At 44.8% G+C, this 25,025-nt stretch overlaps 1 protein-coding gene across 1 annotated transcript in view; it reads left to right on the plus strand.

Moving 5' to 3' along the window:
* Positions 1 to 25,025, plus strand: part of agbl4 (AGBL carboxypeptidase 4) — a 460,603-nt gene that overhangs the window by 72,565 nt on the left and 363,013 nt on the right. Inside the window, exon 3 of the mRNA XM_028812463.2 lies at positions 4,802 to 4,926. Coding sequence (XP_028668296.1) covers positions 4,802 to 4,926 — 125 coding nt within the window. The remainder of the gene's footprint in view (positions 1 to 4,801; positions 4,927 to 25,025) is intronic.

Genomic DNA, 25,025 nt, shown 5'->3' on the forward strand with positions numbered 1-25,025 from the left:
AAATCACAGCGCCGTCACCGGTGCCATCACGCCGCGGCGTCCCCGGAGCTGGGGGTGTGGGGGAGAAAAGAAAAGAGAAACGACTAGACGACAGTTCTGTATTGTTGGGAAATGTACATTTTATTTGTTGAAAACTCATTTGTGTAGCCCGGTAATTAATGCCATGGATGAAACACAATGACTGTGTGGAGAACAGCAAGAAGGAAGGTTGATGGCTCCACATCCTTGGATTCTGCTTTTTGGGGAGTTTGGGCAAGAAGCTCTGACAGAAACACCTTGGAAAGTCACACGCAGAGGACTAGATGAGCCTTTCCATTTCCGGACCCTTTAATGGTATAAAGCCGCTCACGTCACATGTAATTCCCGGGCCAGATGCTTTGTTAGTTCAGGTCCCCAGAGCTGTGAAGAAGCCGCCATGCTATCCCCCCACCATAACAGAGACGACACCGGTCAGTGTCCGAGTATTGGGGTCTCAGGTCGATGAGGAGGTCTCTTTAGTTTTATCCTGCTCTTCTCACTTTGGTGCCACTTGTTGTGGATTCAGAGCACATTGACACCCCCTACACTGTGTTGTAGATTTCCTTTTAATTGGATACATTTGACTTTTTTGCCCATCAATCTACACTCAGTAACCCCCACTGATGAAGTGAAAACAAGTTTTCAGAAAGTTTTGCGAATTTATTAACAAGGGCACAGTTGGCATTATGCATTTGGGCAGGAGTTTTCTCCTGGCATCTGCCAAAATCATATTCTTCTGTCAGACTGCCAGATGGTGAAGTGTGGCTCATCACTCCAGAGAGGATGCATTCCTGTTGTGATGAAGCAACACAAAATGGTGAAAAGGAGTGAACAAATCTGCAAATAAACTAAAAACCTTACTGGGACTTCACTGGACAGCATCAGGCTTCACCCCAGGTAGTCGGACCCCAAACTCAAGGTGCAGGCTCTCGGGCCTGCATAAGCCTAAAAAGGTCAAAGCTACTTTTAACTGTCCCAAAAACACACACATGCCCTTCGAAGGAGAGGAAACCATAAAGGTCAATGCCAAAGAAGAATTTATTCTCAAAAATCAAATGTTGTGTTTCAGAAATGCCCACTAGAGGGGGATATTACCATCAAACCCTGGTTACTAATAAAGGCAAACACCAGATCTTTATATTTATTAAAAAGATGTATTCTTTTCAGAAAATATTCCAATCACTATGAAGCTTCATGGAGCACAAAGGCAAAATGGAATTGTCTGAAACATCAGAGTCCCAACACAGATTCCAAAAACAGGGTCAAAAAAGTGGAAACGTGAGTAATTAACAGAATTCACAATGGACAAAGTGCACCAATCACTCCCAGACACGTTTGAAATGAACCACCAGGAACTGTGGGAGACCCTCCAGATTTACAGAGCAGATGGCAGTTCTTGGTGGTCTTTTGGGGAATCACCTACCAAACACATAGAACATAACAAAGGCAGCTTACCTACATACTCATAATCAAATAATAAAGAGTGTTGCTCATAAATAACACACAGAACCAAAAATGAACAAAAGAGACCTAAAACAATCTCCAGTGGCACATCTCTTCAACCTCAATATAAAGGCTGAGGGTGGTCCCGCCTCTTGGAATGCTGTTTTTGTCTTTGTTCTTCATTGTTTATGCTGACTGTAGTGATGATTTACTCTCTTTATGTCCATGTATGTTCTGTAGTGTCCCCTGTGTTTTATGGGTGGTCCCTTCAGGAGGTGGGGCCTGGGGACTCCCCCTCATCCCTATGAAGGTGGTTCATTGGAATGTGCTCTGGTGTTGGTGAGTTCTTGGGTTTGTGCTTATTTCTTGTGATTTGTGTATTATTGGAGTTTTGACCCCATTTACTCATTTTTTTTGGGTTTGTGATTTGGACTTGTTCACTCACCCTTGAATTGCCCTTTCACTTTTCTGGCAGTTCCTTTTTGTGCTTCACAGAGCTTCTTGTTGTGACAGAACATTTTGTGAAGAATAAATCTTTTATTTATAAAAATCCTGTGTTTGTCCTGTCACAAACCGGGTTTGATGATTTTCCCCTCTAGTGGACATTTCTGGGACTTTGTGCTTTAGAAGTCTCCAATTCACAACATCAGAACAAGGAACATAAAAGGAAAAAAAGGACTCCCTTATAAAGCAAATCCAGAAGTAAAATCCAAAAAACCAGCAGCAAAACCAGAAAACTCATCAACTCCACAATCTCTAATATCTGTGTTATAGCGGAGGGTGGTCCCACAAAAGTGACATCACAGTGGCCCCGCCTCTTGGGGGGGCTTCCACCTGCAAAAGAGAAGGAACAAATTCAAACAACTTAAATACACACCACATAAATGCTAAATCAGCTGTGCATGCATTTGCATGGCGATCTTAAGCTCATGTCGTCCATGGAGACCCATCTCATGAACCTCCTGAGGTATTTTGAAAATCCGTAATAGGAGCTAAAGCCAAGCACATTCTGTGCTTTTAGCGCTTGGTTGCTCCTGTTCTGTGAGTCTGGGTGGCCAACCACTCGACTGTTGGAAGGTCGGCATGCTATGACAGTGCCACGTTGAAAGTCACTGAGCTCTTCAGCATAACCACCTCTACTGCCAATGTGTGCCCACAGAGGACTGTGCACATGGCTGAAATGGCTGAGACCACTCAATACAAGGGGTACTTTTGTCCATATACATTACTTTATTACTGTTATTTTATAGCCATGTACCATAATCTGCTATTTGAATATGTCTCCTGATGTTGTAAAGTGCTTTTGTGGATTCTTCAGGTAGGGAAGATGGAAGTTTCTAGGTCTGGTGGTTCTACTCGCTACTCATGCCAGCCAGAGAGTGGCAGTGTGTTTCATGTTGAATGGATGGATGGATTGATAGACAGACAGACAGGAAAGGCACTTTATAACAGAGAGTTAGATGGATAAGAAAGGCACTGTGTAAGATAGATAACTAGATAGGAAAGGTACTATATGACTGTTAGATGTGAAAGGCACTATATAACAAATAGAATTTCAAACATGGACTACAAAACACACTGAAAGTGATCACAGTAAACTCAGAATTTGTTTTTTGTTTTTTTTAAATCCGATCCTAACAAACGTGATGAGGTATCAACAGCTAAACGCTAGTCCAAACTCAAAGTCCAAGTCTTCAGTTCTCTTACAAGCAGGCCCTCTCAGCAAATTACTTGAAGTATCCCCCACCTTGGATGAGATGTACAGCACCACTCTGACTTTCATATCAAGAAAATGATGTCATAATGTTGTGACTTCCAAAACACGCCCCCTAGCAACAGGCCATTACATCATGGCAACCAAGACACAAAATTATGACCTCTTTAAAAATGGAAACATTTCAAAACAAAATGAAGATGAAATTAACAAAGCTCAGAATTTTTATATAATTTAAAAAATGAAAAATATATATTTGAAATCTTGATAGTTCAAAACATATATTAAAAAAAAATGATCAAAGCCCAACAAAACCATTTTTATAACCTAGAAAAAATGATTAACTGATTTGAGTTGAATCCAGAAACCCGGACACAAAATATGGCATGATGGTGATCAAAGCAACATCGGTATGCTGAAGTCACCTGACTTGACTTCTGGACATTATGGGATGGCAACGGAAGTTCTTGCTAATGAAAACAAACCAGAAAATGGTGGGTCTGCATCCAAATACTGGAATCAAAAGGATGTCGTGGAAAATGTATCTCAAAACTATAAAAATATAATGCTTAAAACAGCTGAAAATGATGATGCCAACACTTCAGAATATTACAAGACTATCGGTGATTTTCCACTTTACGTTTTCAGGTCCTTATTGTCACACATGAAGAGTCCAATGAAATTCTCACTTGCATGTTATGCCACCTCGGTACTCTGTACTGCTACCTGCCAGCTCCTAAAGGGTTAATGCGAGCTGGTGGAAACTTACTGGATTAACCTGGCGCTCAGGAGGAGGTGGATTTGCTCTGACAGGATGGTGGCCGCCCCATCTGCCAGTAATTAGTTCTGTGCTACCTGGCAACCTGGACGTCTGCGCAATTCTCCTGAAGCTGCATGGGATGGCCTGCAGATTGCAGCGAGCCACATGCTCTCTCATTTATCAAATTTGCAGCCGCAAGGACTCCCTGCGTTAACCCGATGTTAGCTGTGGCCTTTCCAGTGCTGGACGATCTGCTTGGCACCTGTGACTGGCATGTCCCTTGAATTGGGACTGTTAGGTGATGATGATGGGGGCCGTGGTAGTAGTCGTGTCTCTCTTTCTCATCACTGTTCCTACGGTCACCTCCTGTGTATTGTGATTCGGAGTTCAGAGAGCAGAAAGGAGAACTGCAAAGCCCAAAATGATGGGGTATGCGTAAATGGTTTATAGTGAAATACATACTTGAATGGGCAGGTCATCCTACAGCATGCCACCACTCCCAGGTGACATGATAGATGAGAATGCAGGACAGATGAACATAAACATGTGAAAAGCACTATATAATAAATAAATATAGCATACGTCTGTGCTGGCTGTACAAGTTCAAGATTGAGACACAAGACTAACACTGTGTAACAGATAGATCAACGTGAAAGGCACTATATAACAAATAGATTGATGTGAAAGGCACTATAAAAATAAGATAGATAGGAAAAGCATTATATAATACAGATGTGAAAGGCACTATATAAATGATAGATGTGAAAGGCACTATATGAAGAATAGATAGACAGGCCAATATGATTGTGAGTGATTCGTCATTGAGGCTGATGTTCACGGATTATTTCATCTCCTTCTCTCCACAGGTAACCTGGGCAGGGTGGATTACATCAGCGAGTTTGAGTTTGACCTCTTCATTCGGCCGGACACTTGTAACCCGCGCTTCCGAGTTTGGTTCAACTTTACTGTTGAGAATGTGCGGGAGTCTCAGGTAAGAAACGATTTTATTTTATGCAGATGTCCTTGTGCGCCGTTACCTTGCCATGCAAATTTCGTGGATGTTTCCTTAATTTGTTATTAACTGTCTACTACTGGATCTGTGTCACCCTGAATATGTGTTTTTTTTTTTTTTTTTCTAATGGAAGATGATTTGGTTGGAAAACATAGTGAGAGAGTAAGAGGGTTTTAATTGATCACACTTTCCATGAACGCCATGCTTTGTTATTATTGCTGTAATATGACGGCCATTGTCTAATCACAATCTGAAAGTGAGGTGGTCCAAAGGATATCGGCCTCTGGTGCTCTGTAATTATGGTAGGTAAGGTTCTGGACCCGAGGGATGGTACTGGGATGGTTCTGAAATGCCACCCAGGTGGTGGGCAGGATGCTGGCATGGGCAGGAGTTGGCCTGACAGTTCACACCTGCTCACACCTGGTGGCTTTGTTTTGTTTTGAGGAAATATTGGAAAACCTCACAACAAAATAAGTGACAAACTGTAATTGTTTTGCTGTTACCCTGTTAGGTCGCCACTGTGGAGTGGAGTAAGACTGAAGCAGGTGGGTGCGGGCAGGCCTCGTGTCGGGGGGCTGGTGAATGAGAACTACGGAAATGTGGAGTGTGTATGACGGCTTCAGTGCTGCACTCGAGGTGACCTCTCATTCTCTTTATGCCCACGTTACTAAATGCTCCACAGTGTTTCTTCTTGTCTGCTTCTGCTTGTTACCATCACACTGTTCAAAATTCAGTTTGTTTTTTTTCTTTTTTCACGTGTATATTCATTTTTAATCATACAGAAAAACAGCAAATGGTCTGCTCTGTCACGGCACCTCTTTGTTGTGAAATGCAAGGAACTCGGCCGTCTGGTTTATCGTCTTGCTTACCCACGATGTGGTAAACGTTTGCTTTAGTTCCAAACTGCAAAGAAATAAACATCTTGTGTGAGATGGCAGTGAAATGTCAGGTGACTCGTTGGCCGTCCTCCTGCAGAATATGAAACAGCCTGTGATATCGAGGGGCTCATTGGAGATGCAGATCACTTGAAGACCTGGTACCGCATGTATGAGCTGAAGTTACAAAAACAAGGAGTAAAGGTGGCGGGGAGGAATGTGTAGCACGACTGACGCAACGTAGTGTGTGTTGGGGTTACGGCCTTCTTAGCCTTCTTGCTCATTGCAGTTCCTGTCTGTCTGCCTTTCACGTCTATCTGTCTGTCTGTCTGTCTGTCCATCCATCGTGTATCTTAAGAGCTGCAGTCCCCGTCACTCGATCAATCGGCCCTCTCTATTAATAGACCTTTAGTGCTGATGGCTCATTACATTAGAGTATTGGATTACCCGGCATTGCCATGATGATGTTCCAGCAGATTCCGGGAATCCGCTTTTATCTCTCGGTCCTCTGACGTGGTGCTTGCTTTCAGTCGGCGGTTTTGGCAGCCTGCACTTGACTTGGAAAGCCCTGTCTCTTGGAGGAGGTGGTGTGCGCATTCCTCCATGCTGCTCACCTTCTGTTCATGTGCACCAGTGTAAGCAGCGTAGATGCCTGCCATTTATTGGGGGGTGCGTGCGTGCGTGTGCTAGTGGAGACACGAGCTTGGCTCAGTCAGACTCCGTTATTGAAAGAAGGCAGACACTTTTTTCTTTAATCTTTACACCGGCAGAAGTGGTCACAGTTCCTCTTTCACAACTCCGAATAAACCCGGGCGCTCGTGTGCCCTGCTCCAGGTCAGAAATGACCGTCTTTCTTTATCCATCCATATTGCACCCAGCTGTTCCCATCAGTTGCCATGCAGTTCCCATAACACGGACATTTCCTTCCATGTTTGTCTTTAGTAGGGTGATGACAGTTGAGTAGCCTGCACATCTTTAAGGTAAAATTGGCAAATTAAGACCCGGTGATGATCAGTAGCTGATTAATCGGCGTGTTGCTCTTTGTTGTTTCAGCCCTTTGGTTTTCGTAGGCTTGTCCTGCACACTGAGGTGTGTGACAGGTATGCCTCTGTGCCCATTCCCAAAAGTGCCATATTTGCCAGGTTTTTTTTTCCCCCTTTTTCTGTGTATAATAGGATGATGGAGTTTATAACCGTTTGGAAACGCTACCAGTCACTGGAGACCCACCTTCGAATTACAGTTTTTAAAATGCACTTGTGAATTTGGGGAGAGGTCGCACATCAGCATTGTAACCTTGAGGCAGCGAGCAGCCGTGAAAATTGAGAGGCGGACGTTCCGTGCGATCCTAACCCATTAGGCCGGCCTTTTAATGAGTAAGTGCTGTAGTAGAGAGCACAGATGATTCATGCTGTATCGTCATGGCCATTACACTGATTCAGATTTATCAGTCTCCCATCTTAAGAAAGATTGATCTCATCGTCTGGGATGAGAACTTCCCAGCACACTCTGAAAAGGAGAAAAATGTGTTGAGGCCAGCTGGTCACTAAGAGTGCCTGTGCATTGCGTAGGTCATTCCATTCCCCCAAGGATTTGGTGAGATCACTGTCTGTCTCTTTCAGATTTTTCTTCCTGAGCATAGGGCACGGTTTCTTCTCTCACTCTTACTGTAGTCGGTTGAATTTTTCCCTGTCACTTTTCCTATTGCTCTCCTTCTATGATTTTGTGTGGAAATGTCTCCCAGTATCTTTATAGTTGCTGTACCTGCACTATTTTTGTCTCTTGTCATTACCGTTAGGATTTTCCTCTGTACCTTTTAGTCTTACCCTGCCTACGTCATTAGTCTCTGTTGTGTTAATCGTCCCTTACTGACAGAACTTTCTCCCTTATCTTAGCCATTGCCTTCCCGTTTTCTGTAACTGTAGTACATAAAGGTTCTCCCAATACCGGTACCACTACCATTACCTTTACCAGAAGGTGATTCTTCTGTCATTCTACTCTTTTCGTACCATTAGAGACTTTCCCCATTATCTTACTGGTTGCCATACCGGCAGTGTTTCCCTCTCTTACCATTGCAGTTACCATATTGGACTGTTTTCATCCATAACGCTTTGTCTTATCCTGCATACATCATTGTCTGTGTTACTGTTACCATACAGACACCACCTCCTCCATTATCTGTCTTTGCTGGTACTTTACTCTTTTTTGCAATTAAATAATGTCTCTCCAGTATCAGTACCACAGCCATTACCTTTACTAGACTGGTCAGTTTACCCTATGACCTTTCCTATTACCCTTCTTCTATGATTATACTGTATTATATCAATAGATATGTCCTCCATTACCTTTTACAGTTGCTGTACCTGTACCATTTTCATCTCTTACCATTACTGTTACCATACTGGGCTGATTTTTGTTCATAACATTTACCCTACTTATATCATTTCTCTCTGTTAATGATCCCATATCAGTGGAACTTTCTCCTTTATCTTAGCCATTACCTTACCATTTTTTACACCTGTAGTACATAAAGGTTCTCCAGTACCACTGCCATTACCTTTACCAGACTTTGATTCTTCTGTCGTTCTCTTCTCTTATCGTACCAGCAGAGATTTTCCCCATTATTATCTTAGTGGTTGCCATACCTGCACCATTTTTGTCTCTTACCATTACCATATTGGGCTGATTTTCATCAATAACATTTAGTCGTACCCTGCTTACATCACGTGTCTCTGTTAATGTTCCTATTATCTCTGCTAGTACCGTACTCGTTTTGGCACCTACACTACATAAAGGTTCTCCATTACCAGTAATACTATCATTGCTTTTACCAGCTAATTTCACTATTAACTTTACTCTCACCCCTTCTGTGATTTTCACTTTTTACTATAGATTGCAGAAATTGTCTCCCTTATTTTCACAATTGTCATGCCTCACAGTTCTTCCTCCCTTACCTTATTGGGCTGACGTTTGTTGAGAGCTTTTCATTGTACTCCGCTGACATCATTGTCTCTGTCAATGTTCCAATTCTGATAGAACTTTCTCCATCGTCTTTGCCGTTACCTTGACATTTTCTTACCTACAGTATATAAAGGTTCTTCACTGTCATTACCTTTACCAGACTGGAAAAATTTCAATATTACCTTTACTCTTCTGTGATTCTCCTCTGTTATCATGCCATCAGAAGTGTAGTCCGTTATCTTCACAGTTGCCATACCTGCATAGTTTTTCTCTCTTAACGTTACCGTTGCCATATTTGTTATTTTATGCCAGCTTTGAAAACTCAAAACGGTGGTAGCCAGCACTCCACACTAGGCTGAACAAAAATGTAGGCCTTACCTGCCCGAATCAGAAGATGTAGGCTTCATGGTCTGCACTGGCCTAGCAGAGGGATAAAAGGTTTCAACATCAAAAACTCAGAGGCGAGGGAGAGAAACTGTGAAAACTCTGGCCCACAATCAGAACAGCAGAGTTCCTTTACAGCTTGGAGACTTTATGTAAGCCAGATAATAACTTGGTATGTATGCCTTTCCAATAGGTAGACCGGTCGAAATCTCTAATCAAAAAGACAAAAGCAAAGTTCAGAACAAGAAAGTCCACAAACAGAGCCAGTATGTTTTGTTTATTTGAATATTTTCCATCCATCCATTATCCAACCCGCTATATCCTAACTACAGGGTCACGGAGGTCTGCTGGAGCCAATCCCAGCCAGCACAGGAAACAAGGCAGGAAACAAACCCCGGGCAGGGCGCCGGCCCACCGCAGTTGAATATTTTGATGTCTTTTAAATATTGTTGATTTTGTTTTTGTCGTCTTTTTATGCTTTATGATTGAATTAGCGTTCAGTTTAGTAATAATTAGTTTTTTAAAACTCTTGTTTTGGTGGTGCATAGAGTTGCAGTGGTGTATGGTTGCGTGTCTGTTTTGTACTATTTTTGTTATTTTGTTTTAGCATGGGTAAACTATTTGCAGACATTTCTAATCATTTTAAAGTAATTTGCCAAAGTTTCATTTTGTGTGTGTTTATCCCGTCCTTTGTTTACACCACATAGGACATGAGCTGCGTGACCACAATCATCACACTCCTTACGTCACCGGTATAAATATGGCGGCATTTCTGTGTTTCACTGTCTCACGATTGGATGAACAAACAGACTTTAGCGTAGTTATTTTCTAAGCAAGTAGGCCAAGTGCTAGATGATCATTTCGGCTTTTGAATTCCCTTTGTGTTCTTGACTTTCGGTATTTCAGTTTGCCCTCTCTCTGATTATTCTGGCCTTGATCCCCTACTGTCCCTCACTACGTTAATGCCAAACGTATGCATCTCCTGGCTGTCTGTTCTGTTTTTACACAGTAACACCTGGAGATGAATGTCACATTTCTGCACCAATCGACTCTGTAGCTGGGTAAGGCCACGCCCACTGATATTTAACGCTGCTCCCGCATTGCTTTTGCTGCTGTAGTTAGTTTGTGCCTCGTTTCTTTGCAGGTTTGAGCCCCTACTTGTGGTTTAAGATGTTCTTTATGTTTTTGGGATCTTTGGAATTGTCTGTTTTCAGGTTTCTAATTATTTTTGTTAATGCCTTATTTTTTGGCAATTTTAGTTCTGTTTAGTAAATATTTCAAACATTAAGGGAAACTTCATTTTGTCCTTTAGAATTTTGTACTTTAAAAGCCTTTCCCTTAATTTTTGGGCCTATGCAGACCATAAGCTTGCATTTTGAGTTTGGGGTTAGTCTGCCTGGGGTCAGGCCTCATTAGCTATGGCTTACATGTGGATGGAGCAGGCAAGTCTGGCCTTTGTGTGTGTGTGTATGTGTGTGTGTGTATGTGTGTTACAGGATCACAGCAGTGCTTTCTTAGTTATGACATTTGCTTGCTATCTGAACTTCACCTTATCTTCTGATTCTAATATTAAAAACAATTGCTGCTGCCCCTCTTAGTCAGTACAGCTTAAACATGGCTTCATAAGACTGATCAGATCTGCCGTCTCTCACTGGACATTTAGCATATTGAACTTTAAAAGCCTTTGTCCTGTTTTTGGGGCCTGTGTAGGTCTTAAGCTTGCCTTTTGAGTTTGGGGCTAGTCTGCCTCAGGTGAGTCCTGTTGAGCCATTGATTACATGTGGAGCACACAGCTTGCCCCGATTTAGCCAGTACAGCTTAAACATGGCTTCTGATCGTCTGTGCCGTCTCTCACTGGATAATTCACAGCACAGTATTTGCCCTTGCCTGGGCCAGTATCTCTGGCAGTTCCTGGCAAGTATTCTCCGTTTTTATAAAACAAATGACACTGTTATGGCACTGGTTGCTGTGTTTCATGCTTTTTCCACAACATTTACACGGTGGATTTCAGTGTCAATATCCACGACCCTCTTGTGCTGCTTTAATAATTTAAGGATTGCAGTATCCTTTAATATAACAAACTCCAGAAGCTTCTGATTTCTTGGCTTGGTGCAATCCTCCAGCTCAGTTGATAACAACGTCAGTTTTCAGCTTGTTCAGTTTAGCTGCTGCAGCCACTGATCCTCCATTAGACAGCTGGCAGAATCCCAAAAGACAATCAAACCTCTGCATCTGCTTACTGTACTCTGACATATTGTCTGAACAAATTGATCTCCAAAACTTGATGGAGTCATCACTGTGGTACTTAGTCATTTCATCTTCATTGAGTGTGTGGATGGTAAATTTCCATCTTTTTGAAAGATGAGAAGAAGGTAGTGGGTCATGCACCCAAACATGTCCGTAATCTTAGTGGATGGGGTGGCTTTGTGTCCATGAGAGATGAGTACCAATGAATGCTCATCCGGATGGGCAGCATTTATAGTGCAGCAACGAGAAATAAGAAAGGTGGATGTTTTAGACCTCGCAGAGAGTAGGGAGAACCATCGGTCTGATGTCTCGTGTTTTATGTAATATGACAGAATTGAGGAAAAGAGAGAGGCTGAGAGTGCGGCTGAACTCGCCACACCTGTTAACCCTTTGTAGAGCACTGGCTTCGTCAGGCAGCACGCTGTTAGTGTTATTACTGTGTGTAGTTGTTGTGCAGGCGCTACATTTGCAGTCATGTAAACTGACGTGGTCCGACGACGAGAGCGGCAACGGCAGTCGACAAGTCGCGTAATGTGACATCGGCTTTACCGTTCTTTTAAGATTCCTGGTTTCAGTCTACTTTGTTCCTGACTACAGTTTGTTTTGTTTTGGCTTAGGGTTCACTGTATGAATTACTGGCCTTTTGGTCCCCCTTTGTTCTTTTTTCATGTCCTTGGTTTACTGCTTGTTGTTCTTTCCATCTTCAGATTCTTAATTACAAAATGAATGACTGCCGTCTTCATGCACATTTCCTTACACCGCCAAGCCTGCCTGTTGAGTTCAGGGTTAGGTTGCTTTGGTCTTAAGCCTCGCAGATGCCTTGAGCGTCACTTTTTTTTTTTTTTTTTTTTTTTTGGAGTTTTAAGAGCCTGGCAGACCACACTTCTGTCTTCCACACCCCTGAACTCTTCCGCCTCTGGTGAAGGTGATGTTTTAGTGTGCTTACTTGCTGGTTGGCCCTGGTATTTTGCTGATGCAAGGTGGCACAATGAGTGCTCAAGCAGCACATTCATACAAACTGAGAAGAGCCAACCGCAAAAGAGTGACACAGAGAGGCTTGGATCCGTGTGCTTGGTGGACCAGCTGCTAAGCGTGGGTGGGAACGCCTGAAGAGGCAGCTGTTCCTTGATGTCGCAGGGACTTCCCTCTAACCGAATCAGAAAGGCAAATGTAAAGCCCATCTGTGCATCACACACCGAGTACAAATGTATTGTTTATGAGCTTGAAAGCCATCAAATTAACACACATCACAAAAATCCGAAAACGATCCCGCCATCTCTTAGCACTTCAGAACTGAGGTAAGCAACCCACAGATATGTGGCAGAGCTGTGCCAGCGAAAACCTCCAAGTCATCACCAGGGGCCTCATGCATAATGCCATGCGTAGAACTCACACTATAACATGGCGTAAGCACAAAAGCAGGAATGTGCGTACGCACAGAAAAATCCAGATGCAGGAATCTGTACGTACGCAAACTTCCACGTTCTTCCGCTACATAAATTCCGATCAGCGTGAAAAGTAACGTACGTGCACGCGCCTTCTGTCCCGCCCCAACTCCTCCCAGAATTATGCCTCTTTGAATATGCAAATCAATATAAATAGCCCTTAAGCTCAGCCTTCTGTGAAAAGACAAAGGGAAAAGCACGGGGGAAAAGATAAAAATATCAGCGAATACCAAATGGAGGCAAAGGAAAAACGTACTATTTGTTGGTTTAAACAGTGGTATAATCAACAAAATGAAGTTGATCGAGTGACAGAGTGTCAGAGAAACTCGAAAGCTCAAGTTCACAAAGTCGCACAGTGCCTGAAATAAAAAAGAAGTCACATATCAAAGTCGCCGTGAAAAGGTGAGTCGTAGCCCACCGTCTGAGTGTCATACAGACAAAAAATAGGCACACAGTGGGGAAAAAAGCACGAAATGTCAACTTTAATCTCGAAATTTCCACTTTAATCACGTAGTTTATTTTGCCATTAAAGTAGAACATCATAAACTTCATCTTAAAATCGTTTAATTTACTAGTTTCTCAAATCCCATTGTAACTAAAGTAGCACATTAAATGCTTTGTTCTGTATTTGATCTTCTGTGTGCTCTGCGTGTGAATCACTACCTACTTCTTAAACTGGCTTTCTCTTTCTCCGACAGGACACAGAATCCATTACATCCATTGATAGTACAGCTCTCTGAATAATTAAAATACTGAGATGTATATGTGATATCATTTTCATGATGATAGGAGTTAAAGCATGTTATTAAACATGGGAACACGGTGGCGCAGTGCTTGTTCATGTCTCACGCAAGAGGCTTGCTGCGCCATGTGCGACCTTCGATGAAATAATTTATTACAGAAGTACTGTCTCTTTCAAACGTACTAACCTCCAATTCCTGTCCTTACTTTTCTTTCTCCAAAAACCCAATCGCCACACAATCAGCTCTGTAATAGATGTGAAGCCATCTGTAATCTTAGAACACCGATTCTTCAAAACCTTTAAGGAACATTGAAATATCTTCGTAGTACATGTTTAATTATTCTATCCGTCTATCCTTCCAGTGTCGCGTCAGCACGAGCAAGAATACAACGCAATGCAGGAACAATCCCTGAACTAGCTAGCGCTGCGGCACCGTGTCCTCACGTTTAATTATTAACAATATAGATTATTTAAATGAAGTTAGTTTTATCTGTATAATATAATCAACATATTTGCTGCATTTCGTCTTAGAAATGAATACCGTCATCACATGCAAATACGCGCTTTATAAAGTGGCGCAGGTTGTGCAATATTATAACTGTAGTGTAAGTTTCCAGTGAGGTGATTGTACTTCTAAGTCCAGACAGTTCTACAAGGAGCACTTGATGGACTGATTGAGTGTGTTTAGAGTTCTTGGGATGAAACTTTTTCTAAACCGTGAAGTCCGCACAGGGAAGTCTCTGAAACGTTTTGCAGTGGCTGAGTCAGCGTCTGCTTCATGCTGTATACTGATAATTCTCTTTCCAATCAGCTGCTGCTGTGATTCCCCACTCAGATACAGTGATATAAATACTCCGAGTGGTGCAGTGAGAGTAATATGGAAAAAGATGATCTGCTGTGGCAACCCTTAACGGGGGCAGCTGAAAGAAGAAGAAGATGCAGTGAGCGTAACAACGCTAAAGCAGTTATGTTATTTGGAATACTATGGCTATTCCCTGGACCATTATATATTGCTGCAGGTTAATTACAATCAGATGCATTACGCTAATAAACAATTTGCAGTTAATTTCAGTGTATTTATAAAGCCGCGTCAGGAATGTGGGTCTAAGAAAGAAAGGGTGACATCACAGGAACAGTAGCACTGCTTTGACGCTGAGTGCTGCCAGTCTGCAAAACCGAGTGGAGAAATTGCGTACGCCAGGGCATGAGGTACCGTGGAAAAGTGCGTGGCTTTACGCCAAGTTTAGGTTTTATACATCGCGATTTGAGCGTGGAAACGTTCGTACGCAACATTTCTGTGAGTACGCACCGTTTATACATGAGGCCCCTGGTCTCCTTCTCTCTTGGCCGCCCCTGCGAGAGGCATCATAACAATTGTCACTCCAAGGGGAAGGGCCAGAACGGGATCGACGCCCATCAACTGAACTGCCCTGCCCCCTCACTTCTGGCCTGTACTTGACTTGCACCATAAAAGATGGCTTAACTTCGTCACACAAACTCTGACATGTCAACCCAGCGCGGTTCAATTCACACTGCACACCCAGTGAGATGTAACAGGTTCACAGAGTAAGAATGAATAAGGAAAATTAGGCAGCAAGAAGATATGGGGGTGCCACCATGGCAAAAACCTATTTAATGGGGACAAAAATAAAGAAATGAATAAAGGCACAACAAGGGTGCTGCAAAGGAAAGGGAGCGACGTCACAGTCAGTCGTGGGTCCCTCCAAGTTGAATGCCCACTTCAGGTCAGTGTCTTGGCTTTGTGGTAGACTCCCAGAAGGGGCAGGGAATCCTGGACACTTGTCTCTTCCAACTGTCATCCCTCTGAACTTCGGATGGGAAAGGAGACTTGAATTAGCAACAGCGTCCCCACTCGACTCGAGGTGGTATTGCTTTGAAAATGTCCCCTGCTCCCATGCGCTTGGTGACCGTTAAAATGCTATTACAACTTGAGAAATTGTTAATGAAGTAAAGCACAACTCTGTTTAAGCACCCAGTAAAACAAAGCCACTCTAAACTGGTTTAACCTGAATGGGACGTAACAATGTGAGCGCTGATCCGTCCAGTTCACACCAACTCCATTTTGCATTGAGGCGCAAGTGGGAACACAAACCACAAACATTTGCTTAATCTTGATGAGAACGGGCCATTCAGTCTGAAAAGCTCGCCAATCTCGTTTGCATAATTTGATTGCGTTTTGAACGTCCCTAAAGTTCCACTCTTGGTCACTGATTGCATGGAGTTGTGGTGGGAAAGGGAAAGTTTATTTAACAATATTTTAGTAAAAATGCGTGAGTTTGGGATGTTGGGAGCATCCGACTGGATGACCTGACATGTCGATTGTGCAACTCAAGTAATGTGAGGTGTTGTAATGGAAGGTTCTGATGTTGTCTCCATAGACGCCTATTGTATCAGAAGCTTTGTTATCTGCTCTGAATGCAAATGTCAGATTGACGTTTTTTTCTCGGCAAACACTACAACTACATGGGGTAAGTAACATGAGAAAGAATATAATTTTTGGATGAAGTTTTCCTTTAAGGAGTTTCCGTCTGTGTCCCTGTGTTCTTGTTGAAGATCTCATTGTAAAGCATCATCAGGGTTTCTTTCCTAATTTTAATAACATCCATTTATTTTCCTCTTTGTGTTCCTTTGCTTTAAATCTTTGCCCACCATACTTAGACGTGGGTTACTCAGTGTCCACAGTGTCATTCATGAAACGCCCTTTGAGTCAGATTGCCCTCACACGACCCTAATCTTCTTAACCTTGGTGTAACCGGGCATGCAATGGGCGTTTTGTGACTGTCGTGGTGGGCTTTTTGTGACTGAGGGCTGCAATTACTCTCTGTAATTCCTCCTTGGTTCTGGATCAGCTGAGTTCCTCTTCTCTGGGCTTTCTTTAGTGCTGCCGTCTCGGTTTTCTGCCGACCAGTACTGCAGATGAGGCCTCACAAGTGTGTTGTGTACCTGAAGTGTACATCCTTTCCATCTTTCATGGTCCTGAATAGTATTGATCTATGAAATACAGCAACATGTTCTTCTCCGTGAATTTGCTGGGTTCGCCGGTGACCTTTCTTTGATGAATTTTTCCTCGTGCAGCTGGCTTAGGTTAAACAAATGTATTCAAACATCATAACAGCAATGATCATCACGATATACAAATGGAACAAAAATAATTCAATGAGATGAGTTTGAAGCAAGGAAAAAATAAAACTAAAGCATGAGTAAGTGACAGAAGAGCAGAGGACCACATCAGACCACGTGAGAATCAGCATCCTGGGCAGAACAGAACTTGGTTCCTTACCCGGCAGGGATGCCCATAACATGAAAGGATCAAGAAAGATATTCTGTGCAGAGCAGCTTCTTCCCCAAAACATTCGAGAGCGATCTCCCTGGCTTTGGTTCCCCACTTCGACCCCTGCAGGACATGCTGGATATTGTAGTCCCGTGGTGCTGCCAGGGGGAGCTGAGGGCATACACAAGCTGTACTTTTCAGGACTTCCAATTGACCCAGAAGTGCTTCCTTCGGGGTGTGCCTTAGTATTGGGCGTACTCCCGGGTCTGACCCCAGCCAGGGAGAGGAGAAGGACAACACTCCCCTGAGGAACGATTATTGGTGTATTGGCTGTGTCCTATTGGGCTGTATGGAAAGAGGGGATGATTGGAGGTGTTCTTGTTAATAAACAGCGTTGGTTTTTACACAGGACTGGGGTTTTTTGGGCCTGTTGTGCCCCCATATACAATATGATACACAAAACAAATGGGAGCAGGAAACCTAATAAATTGACCTAAATTGTATGGGTAAATAAGTGTGTCTACATTTGGGGGACGCAGTATCCACTTATCCCTGCATGGCACAGGGCTTGCCCTCCACTCCCAGCCCCGGCTACACACCTTCTTAACAAATGAAACACCTCGGGTAGACCAAGGACAGGCGTTCACGATGCCCGTGATGTAAACAAGACGTGGTGCTGTGATGCCAGCTGCCTGCTCCAGCTAGGTGCCATCTCACTTGGTGTTGGTGATGGAGGCTGTGGAGGCCGTTGGCAGACAGTGAAGAATCCCAGTCTTACGGCCCCTCTCTTTGTTGTCTCCTTTTTTGTGTTTTTTTTGTTTTTTTTATTCTGCTGATTCCGCACTTGCAGGGAGCTGAGCGGCTAGCTCATTAGTGGAGGACGCTTTCGATTTCCAGATGGTATGCAAAGCCTCATTAGCCAGAACAGTTGTGGACACGCTGAACGCGGGACAAAAAATCTTAGGACGCAACCCCGAGCTGATTTCCACGTATCATTTAGTCCATCGCTCGGTCCATCGCAGGCCATCAACACTTTCTTGATGTTACAAAGACATGATGGGATTTTCATTCTGAGGGGAGATCCTTTGGTTAGCGTCCTCCCTGTCCACCCGTTTGTCTTGGCTTTCTGTGGATAGATGGCCCCCAGTGTTGAGATGTCAGTTAGGTGATGGAAATTTCCAGTAACCAGAGGTGCCAACATCAGCTAGTAGGTCACCATATCTGGACCTGAGTGACCATTTCCTCCGCCACTGGCTGGCTGGCATGCACTAGTGTGACTGCTATCAAGGTCTAATTCATCATTGTGCTGAGATCAGTTTTTCCTCTAGTTGGTTTGCTATTGCACCCTGGCAGGTTTTGGGTGTGAGCAGAGCCCACTAACTCGCTGAGTCTCACAGTAAGACCACCTAAAACTTTAAAATGAGAAAGGTGGGGTCTGGAAAAAGATGTAAGATGTGATACCAGCCTCATCACTCTCTCCTTACAGGTAGGAATCCGTCTTCTCTGGCACCTTTAATACTGTGATGCCAGCCTCCCCTCTGCCTCCAGTGTTCTCCTCCAGGTACTGGTGGTCCACATTGGTAGGACTTGGCAATATCAGGTGCCAGTCCTTACACTGCCCTCTTTTCACCTTCATGTTCCTCCATGGCAGAGTTTGCTTGCTGCCATGAACTGGCAGAACGAGGCACCAGGCTTCTTATGGGTTTTTATTGTCCACATGTTGGTGCTCCAGTTGGCCTGCCCTGCCTTCTACAATAATGTGATGCCATCCTTCTTACTTACCTTTTTCTCCAGGTATGGGTTGCCCTCTGGCTACTTTCATCCACCTTGTGCCACTGAAACCCACCATCTTGACATGGTACCTCATTCCTACCCTCTCCTGGTAGTTGTGCCACCCATTGGCCTTACTGACACATGACAGTGTTGAATGCCAACCTCCTCACCCTCTGTGACTTCCTAACAAAGCGAGGCTGAGCTTTGAAGTAACGTAGAGGAAGCACCTGCCATATTGAGAAGTTGATTTATTCGGCGAGTCAAGGGGGCTGTCCATTATTCTGTCCGTGTTTTATTGGGGGCCTGGACGCAGCCGAGTTGCTGATGAAATGACACAAGTCTGCGTGTGAAAGCGGCCCACTTAATCAGGCAGCTCAAGGCCGAGATGCGATTCGGTGAGTGATAAATTCAGCGACCTTTCATCCTGCTGGGCACAGATTGCGCTGTCCTCAGCTGAGGCGGACCACCTCGTTTGTGTTCCTTTCAATCTGTCACTCCTGTCCCTTAACTTGGCGAGGGGTTGGGTTCGAAGAGTGGAAGGATGATGGACTGGCCTGTGCAGACTGCCGGGAAGCGCTATATAAAAGTAAATAATTGAAAATTATGGAGCATTTCTAGGGTCTCGTCCAGATTGGTGTCTTTTGTGCTCTGTGACATGGTTGGTGAGTCCCAGCACAGTGGGAGACTGGCATTTGATTAGTTTCATGGGCAGCCACATTAGCTGGGTCACTTCTCCAGAATCATGCCACTGATTTTATGGGTGTGAGAGGGTGATGGAGCAGTTAATGGCAGACTAGAAGATCCCAAAAATAAAAGGCTCCTTGTCTTGAGATGTTTGGCACCCCCAAGGGGCAAGAACAGCACACTAGGGGATTACCGGCCCCCACCCCACCCCAACTCCAATATCCCTATGCATTTGCACAGTTGTCATCTCTGTTGGTTTGCACTTTTAAGGAAGAATGTCACTGCACGCTGCACATGGGACAGTCGGGACATTATTGACCTAACTAGTCCCGCCCCCCCCAAGCTGCCACTCAAACATCTAGCTCCACCAAGTCATTAGAATTTCACTGTTCTCTGTACATAGGACAACAAAGACCCTATTAACATATCTAGCTCCGCCCAGCTAGCTGCCCCTGCAGCGTCTCGCCTCTCCCACGTTGATTGCCACTCAAACATCTAGCCCCACCCAGCCTGAGCTGCAGGTCAATCAACAAATTCAAGGACGAGTTTCAGTGTTCTCTGTGCATGGGCACCCAACTGGGTGGGGTGAGATGCCAGAGTGGCAGCTGACTGGGCAAAGCCCTAGGCTTGATGGGTGGGGCTATATATGTCAACAGAGGTCTTACAGCCACATGTGCAAACCAAGGAGGAATTTCACTGGACTCTGTACATTTGATAATTAACACCCAGTTAACATTTTTAGCCCCCTTCCAGCCTGCTGCCACTCAAGCATATGCCGTAAATCTGCCCCTCTCCTCCTGATGATTTCCCTGTTGTTTGTTATGTGCTTTTAGGACTAATATGCTAGTTAAGAAGAGACATTTTGAGATGAGGAAGTTCTACACACTAATCACGTTGCATTTTTATTAGCACTTTCAATTAAGAATTTCACCCGACTCTGCACATGGGACAATAAGGACCCTCTGAGTGGCAGACAACTGGGCGGAGTGAGATGCCTGAATGGCAGCTGGCTGGGCAAAGCGATTTACTTGCGTGGGCGTGGCTAGATGCTAGATATATTAATAGGAGTCTTGTAGTCACATGTGCAGAGTAAGGAAGAATTTCACTGGATCTGTACATCTGACAGTAAGGACCCAATTAACATATCTAGCCCCTCCCATCCTGCTGCCACTCAAGCTTAGAAAGGCTTTTATTTTTTTCCTAGGACTTGGTTGTTTGTTATTCCTGACCTAACCTATAGGGGGCGAAGGTGTGTGTTGTTTCCTCATTTTAACTGTTACTCACTGGTTAAGAGAGGGTGGGGCCTTTTGGCTTCTGACAACTAAAACAAATGCATTTTCTTGTATATAGCGCCTTTTCATAACCAGACTTGTTAACTGATGACACGTGTGCAGTACTTACAGGCGGGTTAAGTGACTCGCTCAGTGCTGGGATTTCTAATGGCAGCCTTGCGTTGTCCAGAGCCACTCTCCCTATGCTAACCCAAATGGTAGGACCCCTCTAGATAGATAGATAGATAGATAGATAGATCTCTAGTGTCCTTTGTCCCCATTTTGCTCACCTTTCTGCTAAGTGCTTCTCAAGAAGCTGCTCCAGTGTTTAGGGTAAGGAGCCATGTTTGGATCTTTAACCCTGCCACGCCCCTTACTTGTTGTTTCGTCATGCTGCAGGAAGGCGCTGTATAAACTAGCACTTCTGGCACTGGGCTGGCCTTCTTTCCCCTCTTACAGGTCGAGAGCCGTTTCCGCCTCGGGCCCCTTCTGCACGAACTCTTTGCCCTTTTAATAGCACAAAGGATGCCGTGTGCGGGTTGCGCCCGCTCTCGCTCTCCAGCCTTCTGGCTAGTCATTTTTTTCTTATTGATCCGAGGAGTGCTGCTATTAAGATAATTTATTGTGGCACGGCTGAGGAAACCTGCCGCAGAAGCGCTCCTCTTAGGCCGTACATCAAGGCAGATGCCGTTTACGGCCTTTTTGTGTCCATCAGATGGACTGGAGGAATCTCCACGCTGCTCTCCTCTTTTGCTTTTGTCCTTTCTCTTTGTCTTTGCTCTTCTCCTTGAAGGAAACAATGAAGTGGGTAGGAATGTGGTGTGTGAGAGCGACCTCCATGAAAAATAAGCTGCTGGCGTGCAGTGTGTGTCCGCTGCCTTGGGTGGGGGGAGCGCTGTGTGTCGAGGCAGTTCTCCAAAAACTGGAGACACGTCACCAGTCCACTTCTCACCTGGCTCATGGTTACAGGCAGATACAAGGTGGTGTGACCACTAGGGGGCACTACATCCACCTGGCTTAGAAATGATGCCACAAAGGACAGCTTTGAAAGGCACTATAGAACCCGTGTTTAGTGCGTCTTCAAATGCTTTACAAAGTAAATTGTGAGAATTTTGCCATACAAGTTACAGACCTGCACACCATATCTTTGCATAGCTCCGGCTGTGAAAGGCGCTATATGGAGCAAGGTAGTCTTTCCTTAGAAATGGTGACATTTAGGTGGGGGTGACTGAAGGTTCTCAGTTTCATGGATTGACTTCTGCTGTGTGATGAACGCTTCATAAAGGATTTTATGAGGATGTGCAATAGGAAAGGCGCTATATAAATATTGTTGAAACTTTGTTAAACACTTTGTGATTGATGGGGTGTGTTGTGCTAAAGTTGTTTCTGAGAGAATTTGATATGAAAGGGGCTAGAAACAATACAATTGGAACAAATTGAATATCATTTATTTTAGAAAAGACCACTTTTAAAAGGCACTCTATATATATAATAAAGAGGCTAATGGGGTCAGATGCCTCCTAAAATACATTGTGATTGATGGGGTGTGTTGTGGAGAAGCGGTTTCCGAGAAGAGCAGATATTAAGGGGGCTATCAACTATAAAGATGGGATACTTTGAACATCATAGACCATTTTCTGAAAAGACCACTTTTGAAAGGCACTATATAATGAGAGTGTAGTGTGGTCAGGGGAGTCATATGACACGAGAATGTCACTAAACACAGAAAGGGACCGGCACAGTATAACTGCATCTTTTGCTTTCCGTTTCTTGCTCAAACCGTCAAAGGTGCTGTGTGAGGTGTTTTAGCAGGATGTTCTGTATGACAGGCGCTATATAAAATAAAGGACTGATTGACTGGATGTTTTTTAAAAAGACAGTTTGGGGTGGAGTGGTTTCTGAGAAGAGCTGATATGACAGGGGCTATTAAGCAGTTAGTACGGAATGATTTGAATGTCATTTTATTTGGGACAAGGCTAGCTTTAAAAGGCACTATACAGTATAATAAGAGTCCTGTGGGGACAGATGCCCTCTAAAACGCTTTGTGATTAATGAAATGTGTTGTGGTCAACTGGTTTGAGAGAATGCCTGATATGAAACTATAAAGATGGAATTATTTCAGTATCGCAAACCCTTTTTTTTATATTGTAAAGGCCAGTTTTAAAAGGCACTATATAACAATGACATGAAATAAAGGACATGGTCAGCTGCCCATTTTCAAAGCATCTCAATCCATTTGAGAACCCAGTAAACCCCAACCCCGACTGCCCATGCGTTTGTCATCCATGAACCGGGAAGTCGCAGGTTCAACCCCCACTTTCTCTCTGAGTGAACCAGTCTGTACCACCTTGGACTGGGCAAACATGGCACGGGTGCCCGCTGGGTCTCCATTCCTCAGCACGGAGAGCAGGGCCTAATCAGGACTGCCATTTGAGCTTAATAGAGAGAAGTTTATTAAGTAAAAAGCAGGAAGCCGTCGGCTGGCATGGCGTGCCAGTTCCCACTGGGTAATGTCGTTACGGCGGCCCTTGTTAAGGCGCGAGCCTGGCGCTCGGTCTCTCTATCGGCCCATCTTCCCGCAGTGCTGTAGTCAGCGGTAATCAAATTTTATGGCCATGAGATGAATGGGCGCGCTCTGCAAAAAGCCTCATCGATTGCAGGGGGAGATAGAGCCCGGCGTCCTGCGCTCGCTCACAGGATATTTGCTGTGGTGGTGAAATGAAAGAGAGTAGAGTGCTGGCACAGAGTGGGCTACCACCCCCACCACCTGCCCACACCGCACCCACTATCTTCTTCCCATCAATTCAATTTCCTCTTAAAAAGAGAACAAGTGAAGGGCTAATGTAGCTGGGAAGACGGTGGGGGTGGGGGGGGGTGCCACGGGTGTGATGAAGTTATCATCAGCAGAACAAACAAAAAATGAGATGCAGACCTGCGTCAGGTCAAAAACAACAGAGTGTGGGGACAAGGAGGAATCTGCCCACTGATTTTCATTATGGGCACAAAAAAAGATGGGTGGCAGCTCATCACAGGGCATATGTGCCTTGGGGAGAACGGCAAACCCCATCGGGCTCTCTGGTCTGCCACCAGGGACTTTTGAGGTCTCCTCAGGCATTCAAAGGCTCAGTAGTGGCCTTTGTGCTCATGTGGACAGGTAACCCAATGCGTTAGGCCACAGCAAGTGAAAATCCTCCTGTCCAGCAGGTGGCAGTGCCACTTAGCAGCTAGTGGCAGCCTCACATACTGCAGGGAGGTTGGGGGCAACGTAGCAGAGCCCCACCCCTTTTAAGGATTACTGAGAATGCACGTGTGTAGATTCACTAGGGCCACACTGGGGGCACACTCTACACTGGTGTCCCTGTAATCATAGTGGGCAACACCAGAGGGTGCTCTGCATCGATGTACCTGCAGTTCTATAGGGCCACACCCACCCATGGGTACTCCACATACCAGTTAGGGCCACACTTCACTTGGTGTCCCAGCAGTCATATAGGGCCACACCAGAAGGCTCCCTACACTGGCTGGTGTCCCTGCAGGCAGATAAGGCACCCCTGTCCCTGGCAGTGACCTTAGGTGGGGATATAAAGTCATCTTGAGCTAAGACAATAAAGAAGAGAAGTGATGGGGACAGAAGTATATTTAAAAGTGGGCCAAGTAGACAAGCCACCCCAGTGGACAGAGGGGTCCGAGAGAGACATTTTGTTTGGTGAAGTTTCTCTTATTGTCTTTGGATGGAGTGATGTTGTCTTATTAAAGGACCATGGTGGGGGGGTATATAGGAGGGTAAGCAGTGACAGACTGGCACTCCATGTACCAGAGGGCACACACTAAACTCCGGCATAGAACATGAACGCATGGCTAAATGTGGGTGTGTTTTGTGGCAGTGTGACACCCGCGCCACTTGCTCACTCCTTAAGGTCTGTTGCCATTGGTGTCACCCGCGATACCCGCTCCTAGAGTATGTAGATTGGCAAATAGGAGTGAACGCTCGTATTCTGCGCATCTCACCGGCCCGTTTAAAAAGCAGACGAGGACAACGAGACGCCGCCGACGAATCCCCAGTTCGGTGTGCGCCGTGGGTCCAAACCGCGCCGGGCGCCTGCGCGTGTGCTGCGCCACCAGAGCGAGTCGAATGCGGGTCTTAAAGCAGGACCATCCTGGGGATTTCGTGCTCCCTTCGTCTTGTATTGCACTTGACGCCTTTGCTCGCGTCAAAACAAAGGCAAAATGGAGGACTGAACCCCCAACCTGTCTGCACGACCACATCGAGATTCGGGGGCTCGGCCCCCATCATGAGGGGGGCTTGTGCGGTGCTGGGGTGAACGCAGAGACGGAGTGAAGTTTGTACAGCGAGGCGCCCGCCTCCCGCTAACGAAGGTGCGCCTGGCAGGTAAAGCAGCGGCATTT

Source organism: Erpetoichthys calabaricus, chromosome 10 (assembly GCF_900747795.2).
Source record: "Erpetoichthys calabaricus chromosome 10, fErpCal1.3, whole genome shotgun sequence".
Taxonomy (NCBI): domain Eukaryota; kingdom Metazoa; phylum Chordata; class Cladistia; order Polypteriformes; family Polypteridae; genus Erpetoichthys; species Erpetoichthys calabaricus.